Source organism: Haliotis rufescens, unplaced genomic scaffold, assembly GCF_023055435.1.
Source record: "Haliotis rufescens isolate VD_foot unplaced genomic scaffold, xgHalRufe1.0.p SCAF_2, whole genome shotgun sequence".
Classification (NCBI taxonomy): Eukaryota; Metazoa; Mollusca; class Gastropoda; order Lepetellida; family Haliotidae; genus Haliotis; species Haliotis rufescens.
Genome location: NW_025963890.1, coordinates 8,981,665 through 8,993,777, shown reverse-complemented (window position 1 = coordinate 8,993,777; position 12,113 = coordinate 8,981,665). Strand labels below are relative to the sequence as shown.

At 40.8% G+C, this 12,113-nt stretch overlaps 1 protein-coding gene across 7 annotated transcripts in view; it reads left to right on the top strand.

The window, feature by feature from the left end:
- The first annotated feature begins 1,254 nt into the window (after positions 1-1,254).
- LOC124136217 (scavenger receptor class F member 1-like) overlaps positions 1,255-12,113 on the top strand; it is a 27,308-nt gene continuing 16,449 nt past the window's right edge. For all 7 annotated transcript variants that reach the window (XM_048399600.1, XM_048399599.1, XM_048399597.1 and 4 more), the window contains exons 1-3: positions 1,255-1,363; positions 7,736-7,848; positions 11,163-12,056. In XM_048399600.1, coding sequence (XP_048255557.1) covers positions 7,761-7,848; positions 11,163-12,056 — 982 coding nt within the window. In that variant the 5' untranslated portion in view covers positions 1,255-1,363; positions 7,736-7,760. The remainder of the gene's footprint in view (positions 1,364-7,735; positions 7,849-11,162; positions 12,057-12,113) is intronic.

The following is a 12,113-nucleotide window of genomic DNA, read 5'->3' as shown; positions in this document are numbered from 1 at the left end:
GTCAAGTTGATTGAAATCTAGAACCAGCTGGAGTTATCTCGCTTGTACTCAAGCACATGTTGAGTCAGACATATTAAAGCATGGGCGGATACAGCTTTTTTGAAAAGGAGGGGGTGTGCACAATTAAGATCTATTTATTGTCTTTGGTGGTAATTTACACAGAAATAAAGATTTTTTTCGAAATAAAAAAGGGGGGGGGGGGGGGGGGGGGGGGGGGGGGGGCGTGACGAGCGAATGCTTTAACCACTAGGCTCGAGACCGCCCCTGGTCAATAAGAGGGACATTGAAGGGACATAACTTGCAATAACCACTGGTGGCGCTACGACTGAACCCACAAATTCCGGCCAAGGATGGAAACTGGACGCTTACAGTCAGTTAACGCCCTTGCCTCTGGAAGATGTTATTCCTCACCTTTCCTTGTTAACTAATTTCGCCAAATGTAATCGAGTTGCCTCCTTCCAGATCGAGATTATTGATTTCCACGTTTCTGGGTCCTGAGCTTCAACGTCATCTCTTAAAACACAGGCTGCTCATACCTTTCCATGTATTTCCAATCGACGTGTGACTCAAACATGTCTCGAATGTTACTTTCACTTACAGTCCTTGCGATCGCCACTTGAAACAGAATGACGAAATTTTAGGATGATAAATTAAAGAAGATAACTGCATATGAGCTGATTATTATAAAGTGAAAGCAAGCCATTCCGCCGAAAAGGAATATAACTTACAGTAATGCCATAAATTTGCAATGCATCCACTGTGTGGAATAGCGATAAACATCATTTTTGAGTTTTGATCACGTGGTTTCAATCCGAAGCGGCAATTTCCAGTTTGTTGAGTACACAGGTTACCTACGATAACTTTACCACGATTAAAGTCGTAGTGTGGAAGACATGGGATGTCAAATAGACATACAGTCATAATTTCACCACCATGCCAATCGTGTACACTCTTGGACGACGGCCAGTCTATCCTTGCTCGCACATGCCTGACTACTACTTTTAATACAAACTGTTAGTGAGTTGTCTGATGTGTCAAAATACTGTCGTTACCTATTCATAATACAAAACCGACATATTCCTGCTACGTATCGTGCACTTTAACATATGTACTCACCAGCAGGTGTCATGACATTCAATGAGATCGTTGCCTCGAATTGGCGCTTTGTGTGAACAACATCAGTTGTGAAGTATATATTATATATATCTAGCTCACAACAAGTCGATGTCACCGACGTGTATCTCTTCACGTAGGAATTCGCAGAACGCGTGGGTAGGGTATATGTCAGAGAGAAGAAAGGAATACTTGCATCACACCCAACGAAACATTTTGTCAGTCTGGTATAGCTCAGTCAGTGTTCCAGGTATGTTTCAGTATTTACGCACATGTAATCATTCTTATTGGGTATTTTTATCATTGCACGCCCGCTGGCCCCGTCTGTTGGGAATGTTAAACCAACGAGTAGATATTTCTTTTCTAAAAATATTCTGCTTAATATTTAGATTCAAGTGACTTAAATTACTGTTCATGTGCTGTACACGTGTGGCGCACGTTGCATTTAAGCTATCAACAGCGACACGTCTATAATGCAATAAGCAAAAGGTAGCGCTTTTATGTATCCACTGCTGCAGATTTCATGTATCAAATGACTAATTTAGGACACAAGATGATGTGTATTTGACAGGTAAGAAAAGTAGGAACAGATCGTATCCGTTTAGGACCCGTGAAGATTCCGGGATGGAATAGGTCTACAGCCCATGTTTGTCGTAAAAGGCGACTAAGAGGACCTGGTGGTCAGGCTCGTTGACTTGGTTGATACATGTCATCGATCCCAATTGCGTGCATGGATCGATGATCATGATGTCAATCACTGGCGTTAAACAAGAAGCAAGCAAGCGTTTATATATATTATTAAATATTCACAAAATGCAATTCACAGAACTTTAACCATATTTTAACACGTCTTCAACAATATCAAGATATGCATGTCTGAGGTCATTGTAAATTGCAATTAAATATATTTCATATCAAACCTAACACATAAACAATCAAGATTAAACAAAGAGAGAGTAGTGGTATAGCCTTGTGGCTAAAGCTTTGGATGGCCAAAGACCAGGGTTCGATTCCCATCATGAGTACAATGCGTTTAACCCATTTATGTTGCCCTTCGCCGTGACCTGATACTCACTCTTACCCACTTAATAATAAGAATACTTCCACTTTTATGTTCACCCATTTGTGGAAGGAGGCCAACATGTTGTGGTGTGAATAATACAATGGTGAGTATGCCCATCAAATGAATATAGGTGACAACATCCATAAGCACATAACACAAACTTACTGTGAACGGCCATGTGCCAGTAATTTAAGCTGAACATCTATTCGTATGACTAATGTAAAGATAAAATGATGCAGCGGTGGTATGGCAGGAGTTCTGCTGTGCCGCGTTGGACAAGAAACACACTTAGTTTTATGCATTCGTCCTCATAAAGCTGATGTATTGAGTAAGGACTTAAACCGAAAACCCACAACTAATACCATCTTCCCGAGACAAGGGAGTTAGCTGACTGTAAAAGTCCAGTTTCCATCCCTGCAGAACAAGGCGAGAATTATGGAGTTATATTTTGGCCGGACTAACGAGTCTATGCATACTCAAGTCAAAATAGCGCAACGAAATCGACATTGGGTTTATGAACAACGTGGCGACTGCCGTGCAGATTTCGATCGATTGCAGGATTTGCAGAGCATGTGTAATGTCAAATAGGCGTCAACTTGTTTTTTTCAAATGTTTTAATGTTTTAATCCAGGTGCTCACGTGATCTGATGTACTTCGCGAAGGAATACCCGTTTTATAGCAATAAAGATCTTGTTTATCAATCAGATCCAAGTGACTAAACAAAGTACAATAAGACACACTGGCCATGGGCCCGGGGAGACATCTCATAAGCATCGTATAAGGACCTCCAGTTGAAATTAATATGGGACTGAGAATATGGTTGCAGTGAACCATCGCAACCTCCTCATGTGAATTAATTGACGGCCTCATTATATGATTATGTTACATCCCTTATTGTAAGGATATAGGATATGACAAAAGGTCATCTGCTGGATACCAGACTTGACAGTTGAACCAGTGTTCGTTTAGTGACGTAAACAGTTTGATAATGTTCTCAGACGAATATGGGAAGAATCGAGGTGCGCTAGAATAAACAGTTCATACACAGACCAACACTTCGTCATCATAGTTATCAAAGATACGTGACATTTAAATCATTTTTGTGGTTCAATTCGAAAACGTAAAGGAAATGATAAACCCTGATTTGGATAACCTGACTTGCCTTCCTTGTGATTTCTCCATCTCCTTTAACTATTGATTCTGCCCTTTGTGAAAAATTCATTTCAATAAAATATTTATTATGATTATATTACACAAAACTGAAACTACATACGCTCACCTTTTCGCGAGCGCCTGGCATCAGACAGACAGACAGGCAGTTTATACAGTATTTTAGGCATCAAGGCCCATAGTACAATGCAGATTGGATATTAACATGGTCACGTGATGTACATGATCATATTTTAAATCCAGTTACACATTCCTCATTTTAAAGACATGTTTTAAGAAGACAGAAACAGCATGGATCATATCAGGATTTTCAGAGTTTAGCAGATTTATCATTAACTGACGGTCTTGAAAAGTACCTTGCAACATGGGGTGAAATTTATACCTTAAATGGGAATACGTTTCACATGTAAGTAAGACATGGTATTCATCCTCTGCTTCTCCGGATGAACAGTTTGTACAAATAGAGTTCATAATATCACCGTCTTTTGACCTGCGACATATATTTACATTATTTACATTATTGGCATCATCACTATTCGATAGTGATTCATTACAATCAGGTCATGACAGTCGGAATCGTAATATCGACTCTGCTTTAAGAAGAGATTTCTTGTGGCCATGTAAAGATGTTTGTCGCTTATTTATTTATTTATTCATTGTAATTATGCATCTTCGTATATATGCAGGGATCGGTGTACGGTTCTCAGTCGGAACTTGAGATATATACATGGTTTGACTTTATACAGGTTGATAATATCAAGCATTTTCTGCCAGGCTAGCACAAACATGCAATGGTAGTAGTTCTGTTTCAACAGTTAGGCTAAGGATGGGCCAGCCCTCCTTCTTTGTCAAGGGGCGGTCGGGTAGCCTAATGGTTAAAGCGTTCGCTCGTCACGCCGAAGACCCGAGGTTCCATTCCCCACATGGGTACAATGTGTGAACCCATTTTCTGGTCTCCCCCGCCTTGATATTGTTGAAATGTTGCTAAAAGCGGCGTAAAACCATACTCACTCATTCTTTGTTTCTTTCGATTGAACAGAGTGAATTAGAATGAAATTGATTTCTTTTTTATGTAAAGCCAGACAAAAAGGGAAGGTAGAGGTCGCTACCGGATGGGGTATTTACAGGTTCTACTTCAGCCTTCAGTGCAGATCAAGAGACATCTGCAGCTGATTGGATGATATTGTGTAAGATTTTTATGCCTTTTAAATGTACATCCATCCATATTTTTCAATATTTGGTGCTGACTTTTTTAACAAGATGACTTGTGCTTAATGTGAACACAGATATTTTCAAATAGGCGACATTTGGTGCGGAACTGGGGTTGGTGTGTTCAGCTTCCTGTACTCGGAAAAGGAGCTGGCTAACCTAGACAAAATTTGTGTTTTTATTGCAGCTTCAAGGCCAGACTGTGCATATATGTAAATGTAATGGCTGTGAAAGCCTAGTTATTTCTAAAAAAAGATATAACGTTACTATAGAAGTTTATGGGAAAATTTTGGTTGTGTGTAACCTGTAGGAATTGTAGAGCCAGAGCAGTTTAATCTCCCCTGTTGTGTCGCCGTTACAGTACGTTTATGTCCTGTGCATTGTGATTGGGGCTTGCGGCTTTTGAAGTGAAAATTCTTAAATGTAATATAAGGGTTGGTTAGATTTTGTTTGTTGTTAAACGCCTCATTCAGCTATATGACGGCGGTCTGTAAATAGTCGAGTCTGAACCAGACATTATAGCTTCGATATACGCAATTTCGATACGATGACATGCCTCAACCAAGACAGTGAACCAGACCATCCGATCCCGTCAGTCGCCTCTTACAACAAACACAGTTGCCACTCACGGCAAGCATGGGTTGCTGAAGACCTATTCTAACCCGGATCTTCACAGGTTTATTCCGCTTTGAACACTATTGCGGTATTATCACGGTATGTCAGCTAGTTTTGGGAGGAATCCCTGATATGATGCAGATGTCAGTCGCTTACCACTTTGTTTGAAACCCTTAAGCACGGAAAGATGCTGACAAACCTGGAAACATAATCAGGGAGAATGTGGAATTTTATATTATTTATAAACAATACTAGTTCATACTAATGAAGAATGACGTAGTTGCACAAGCTCTTTAAGGTGGCTGATCGTTAATGCCAACTTCAAAGAATATGAGGATTAACAATTTTGTCACTAGCAGATGTTATTTAGGTAAAAGGTCAATGGGTATAGTATGCGCAACGTGTATATACCCCAAGCGAGGGAATCGAATCGGAGAATCTGTATTCCACTGATAACGTGTGATAGTGCAGCTGCTTCTAGAGATAGACTAAAATCAATATGGTTGTACCGGCCTTGTGGTATTGCTTGTTATGTGTTCGAATATGAGGGTGATACCTAGCGAGAGGGCGGTTGGGTAGCGTTCGCTCGTCACCGCGATATTGCTGGAATAGCGTTTAAAGTGGCGCACAAATTCCTTCACTATACTGGGCGAGACAGTAAGGCTTTCTTCTCATATACTATCTTTGACCTACATGTATCTGAAATCACGTCAATGGACAGTGGCGCGTCGTTTAAGTAAATCTTCAGTCGTCTAAGGTGTCGCAATTCACTATGCAGATCGGCGGTTCGATGCCCGGTCGTGTCATACCAAGAGACGTTAAAAGATGGTACTTGTTGTTACCCTGCCTGGCCCTAAAAATGGGGCTAAATGGGGTATTCATGTTAAACTGCGACATTGTATCTCAGTGGGCTAGCACTATATAATCGGCATTAGTCGCACGCACGTACACGCGTTGCTACAAGTTAATAATCTTGGACGCGTCGTTATTCCCCATTTTACCTCACATCACTTTTTGTAGAACTGCGTCGTTTAGGCGAGCCATAAACCTGTGATTGTGAGTTCGAATCCCGGTTTTTCAAGCTAATGTTACTTGGCTTGTCAGCCTTAAACCCCTACAGGCTGACAAACTGATAACCACATCAAGCTGACACCTTGTGATATAACTGCTCACTCGCTTAATAATGTTTCGGTTCTAATTCACACACACATGCATGCACGTCACTATATACGAGGGCTGGCTGAAAAGTTCCAAGCCTAACTGTGAAAGACCCTACCAAGTCGATGGTTTTCATTTATTTCTCCACATAGTCCCCTTCCAGGTTTACACACTTTTGCCAGCGATGCTACCAGGCCTGGATGCCGGTCAAGAAGAAATCTTCTTCAGCCACCCTAAAAAAGTCATTCCCAGCGGAAATGACGTCATCATTACTAGGAAAATGGCGACCGGCTAGTTCCTTATTCATTGGGGGAAACAGATGGAAGTCCAAATCGGGTGAATAAGGGGGATGATCAATGAGTTCGAAGCCACAATCATGGATCGCTGACATGGCAACCACCGATTTGTGAACAGGAGCATTGTCTTTGTGGAACAGGACTCTTTTAGTGAGCATTCCCCGTCGCTTAGCTTTGATAGCTTCACGCAACTGTCTTAGGTCAGCATAACATCTTCCGTTGATAGTCTGGCCTTTTTCAAGATAGTCAATCAGCAGAATACCCTTGGAATCGCAAAAGATTGAAGCCATCACCAATCCAGCAGGAGGAACCGACTTGGCTGTTTTGGGGGCTGGTGATTCCGGACGCTTCCATTGTTTAAACTGTATTTTGGTTTCTGGTTGAAAGTGATGAATCCAGGTCTCATCCATGGTTACAAATCGGGCCAAAAAATCATCGGGATCTGCTTCAAAACGGCATAAATTGTCACGGCACGTCAGGAATCTGACACGTTTCTGATCCGCTGTCAAGAGCTTTGGCACCCATCTTGCAGAAACTTTTGTCATTCCCAACTCGTTGGTGATAATGTGCTCAACCCTCTCATGAGAGATGCCCACAACACTGGCAGTATGTCGAGTGGTCAATCGTCGATCAGCCATCACCATGTCATGCACCCGGGTAATGTTTTCCGGAATGGCTGCTGTTGAAGGCCTTCCTGGACGCGGGTCATCGTCAAGGCTCTCTCTGCCACGCTTGAATTCCGCAGCCCACTTCTTTACAGTGGAAAAGGAAGGGGCATCATCCTCTAAAGTGGAGACCATGTCAGCATGTATCTGTGTTGGAGTTAGCCCTTTCAGTTGCAGGTACTTGATGACTGCCCTACAGCCAGTTTTGTCCATTTCTGGTGATTTCAATGGGTAGGTTCACAAGATGGTCTGGTACAAAGACAATAATAACACTACAGTTGCAGTTCTTATGTCTATGATTCATTAAATGATTGTACTGATTGGTGGCAAATGTTTGTTTCAATCCGATTGAGATATCCCACTTAGGCTTAGAACTTTTCAGCCAGCCCTCGTAACTGCAACCCCATTTAACCTTATCGCCTAATCACAATGTATATTTGTTTCAGATGTCCCGTGTTATTTATAACGAAGATGGATACAGATGTGCCGCTCTCAGGCGAATTGTTACTTACAATGAACATCTGTGCATTCATTGGTGTAATTATACTATCAACCACAAGTAAGGGAAACTTATAATTTAAAAGGGATATGAGCACATTTCTATACTGAAATACGTTTCAAGAGTTCATTATTTCGTTCATATCATTGGCGCAGAACTTTGGTGATCGGCTCTCAAAGCCAATGGGACTTACCTAATGCATGTAATAATATATACTCTTATAAATTTTACACAATGTGGACCGCCTCCCTGGTATATTGGTAGAGTGTCTGCTCGAGAGCGGAAGGTCGTGAGTTCGATCCCCGGTCGTGTCATACCAAAAGACATGTAAAGGTACTTGTTGATACCCTTCCTGGCACTCGGCATTAAGGGGCTTAAACCAGGACTCGTTGGCTCGGAGTCGGTATACTGTGTCTGTGTGGGGTACTCATGTTTAACTGCAGTATGGTATCTGATTTGGCTAGCACTATGAGATCGGCATTAGCCCAGACTAAAACTACCTCCGGAAATGCTCGGAAAATGGTTTTCTGACTTCATTTAATAAATATGGCTATGACAATAGCATATATCAAAATAACGCAAATGTTCCTAATCTAGCCTATCCTACCTGAACTGTGATTGGCATGTAAAGGTACTTTTACAGCTAAATTGATAATGAACTTATTCATGCATGTATGAAATGGCCTATGGCCTGAGGTAAGTACCTAACACCTGTCCCGAGGTGATGACCTCACACTGTCCTGTGCATTCTCACAGGTGTAAATGTCACCAGAGTAAGGGATGGACTCAAAATATTCCTGGTTTTGTACTTTATTAAGATAAGCCTTGACGCGGGGGGTAGCGATTTAGATATGTACTGTGTTACAATTGCTTGGACAAATTATGGAATAGTTAAAAGCTGTGAAACGGGTTGAGTACTGGAAGGTTGGGGTTTTTGAATTGAGAAGTATACTCTGCAAAAACAGAAACGCAAAATTGATTTTAGTTGTGTATTGTGTGTGTGTTGTGAAATCGATTGTTCCATATGGCATACATGGAACATTAGATGTTCAAGGTGAAGGTCATCTGTTCTCAATATCTTGTGTGACCACCATTAGAGTCCAAACGTGACTGGCATCGTCCCATGGAAGTAAATCAGATCCCGAATTTAGTTTCGTAAAGTGTATACTAGTAATGAAGTATTTAAGTAGATACCATACTGTATAGGTGCAATACGATACATTTTAGATTGAAATGAAATAAATTCTACATACAACCAACTGTACTGATAGTTGAAATACCTACTTTACTTTAACTACCAGCTAGGTTTAATTGTACACTGATGCATTAATCTAACACCTCGTAAGAAATACAATATGTACAAGACCATATATACAGTATATGATATACTAAGACCACATAAACTAACCTGGATAACGAAATCCTTAATACACAAATATCGAGTTCCATGAATGCACACAATGTTCCACATCCACAATCAGCAAGGGGCTGATATTTAGGAAAACGATCAAATATAAATTAAAGTGACCTCCTCGAATAAATGTGTATGACTGCCTACAGGATATGCGGGACAGAAACCTTTAAAACTACATACACAATAGATAGTAAGCTGACCAGAGAAACTAAAGCAGACAGACAAAAGAAACTTGTGCAGTGTACATACGCATGGGTCAGAACCTGGCCTGACCCAGTAAGGTGGCTATTGTTAAATGCAGGGTGCAGGGATAGGCTTATTGTATTGAGGGCTTGTATAACTCTAAAGGGTTTCAGGGATTGTAGGGTACTGTTTGTAAAGTTTAAAGCTAAAATGAAACATCTAAAATATCTAACTTTTATGTACAAATACTTAAAACATGACTTGGCCACATATCTATTCAACCATCAGAAACAACTGCATTGCAACTTACCGTACTAAAGTGGTAATAAAAAGAATGAACCTATGTGGAAACGAACGTGAGTCAAAGGCATGAACAGCAGACGTTTAATCCATGTATTGATTATAAGCTTTTGGGGAATACAATCTGGGATATGTTTGTCTATTCGAATTATTTAAATGATTTATCCATTTGAAACCTACCACTAGCTGTTTGAATCTGTACTTTTTTAAATAATTATTTTAAATATCAAGACACATTACATCCGAGGGAATTTGATTATAAATTATTAAATCACAGAAATGAGGCAACAAAATTATTTAACGCATAGGTGATATTGATACACATATTGAAAAACGTAAGCGCATGGTATAAAAATTGGTATGAAGGCTTAGAATGGTATTTACAAACCACTACTCAAACAGTCAGTCTGTTATGACATTACCAACACCAATACATAATCTCCCTGCAGAACTGGCTTTTGGCAATAATTAAATATATCTGTCGATATATTATACAGCCTGTGCAACGTATCTGAACTCTGCTATATCATTCCCGGAGAAAAAATCTTGATTATTACATAAAATTATATCTTCGAAATGTCTCTATGTTCAATACGGTTATAACGTTTATAACTATGTGCTGTAAATATATAATAGAGTGTGAGTATGATGGTAGCTGCGTGTTTTTCATGAAGAAAAGGTTTTGCTGGTGTTGTAACGACCACTGGCACTGTGCATATATTTCAAGGTTCATAATCTGATCGAATCTGAACCCGTGATCGTTGCACCTGAGGTAAGCATTCATTCGCAGCACATAGTGACATCATGCATGTGCCCCTATAATAAGTGTGTCGTGACGCTTGGGCTTTTGTAAATGACAAAAATGAAAGTCCCACAAATGGTAGTCTAGATTACGTACTTTGTGTACCCCTCTGACAAGAGTAAATTGGCATGGCTCCCATGGCCGAAAGCTATGAACACACAATGCCTTTTAGAAAGTGGTCAAATGTAACAAATGTTATATTTGGGATTACACTTTCTGAGTAAAGTACAGATTCTCGTACTTTTTAGGGTTGAGTCACGTCCGGGATTCGAACCCACACTCTCAGAGTGGGGCACCTAATCGATTTTGTGTGCTGGCATTTATATTAAACATTATAGACTAAATTCCAAACACCCGGAATGTTTGCCCATTCGCCCAAGGCGCCTCATTTCACTGCTGTGTCCCTTAGGCGAGCCGTCACCACAGTATTGCATGTCTGTAAGTTTACATCCCTTTAGATCTTTCACTCGATTATTTCTTTTTGTAAAAAAACGATCTGATCTTCCATCCAGAAAACGAAATGATGTTCCTTGGTGATGTTTGTTGTACACGAGTAAAAGCCCAATCCGTAGAAAACAACTATCATACATTATTTATATTCAGACCAAAGAATAGTCTTGCATGTAAGTGTCCACGCAAACAGATCTATTATAACGGTTACTTTTTTTCCAACAGCTGGAATTTTGAAGGCGGGAACCACGGAGCACTGTGTTGAGCCATCTGAATCAGGTTCTTGTCGGTATTGTGAGAGAGGCTGGTTTGGCAACGACTGCAATGACCAATGTCAAAACTGTAACATTGGAGGATGTAACCAAACAACTGGTATTTGTCAACAGTGTAGCCCTGGATACTATTCCATAAACTGTTCAATTGCATGTCCACTTCAGTGCAGAGAGAGCTATGGCAACACTCTTTGTGACCGTGAACGCGGAAGATGCTCCGATGGTTGTAAACCCACATGGTGGGGAAGCAGGTGTGAAAACAATTGTAGTAATCATTGCAGGAACTCCATCTGTTTGTACAGTGACGGTTCGTGTCATTTGGGATGCGAGGATGGACTATATGGAATTTTTTGTTACAAGTCTTGTTCTACTGGATGCGGAAATAATACGTGTTATTCAAATGGGACATGTCTTAACCATTGTAACGTTGGTTATTATGGTCCTGCGTGTGATGGCAACTGCACTGATCAATGCATTGACAGAGATTGTGTCCTGGAGAGTGACTCTGACCTTCCTCTTTGTACAAAAGGCTGTGTCAGAGGCTGGCAGCCTCCCTACTGTAAAGTCTCCTGTAAGCCGAAGTGTACAACGTGTAATGATAGTGGTGAATGTTTGTCATGCGAGGGAGGATATTGGGGAGCCTTTTGTCAGTATCAGTGTAGCAGAAACTGTGTGAACAACTCGTGTAACAGTGATGGAAGTTGTGCTGGATGTCGCGATGGATGGTATGGGACACACTGTGACACACCCTGCCCTGTCCGTCAGTGTAGGAGCTGCTGTCAGAACAATGGAACATGCAGACGATGCCGTGCAGGCGACTTGGATGATGCAGGACAGTGCGTGTCAGGTAATGAATCTCTGGTAATGCTTGTATAGAACACACCCATCGGATTTTGCCACGGAT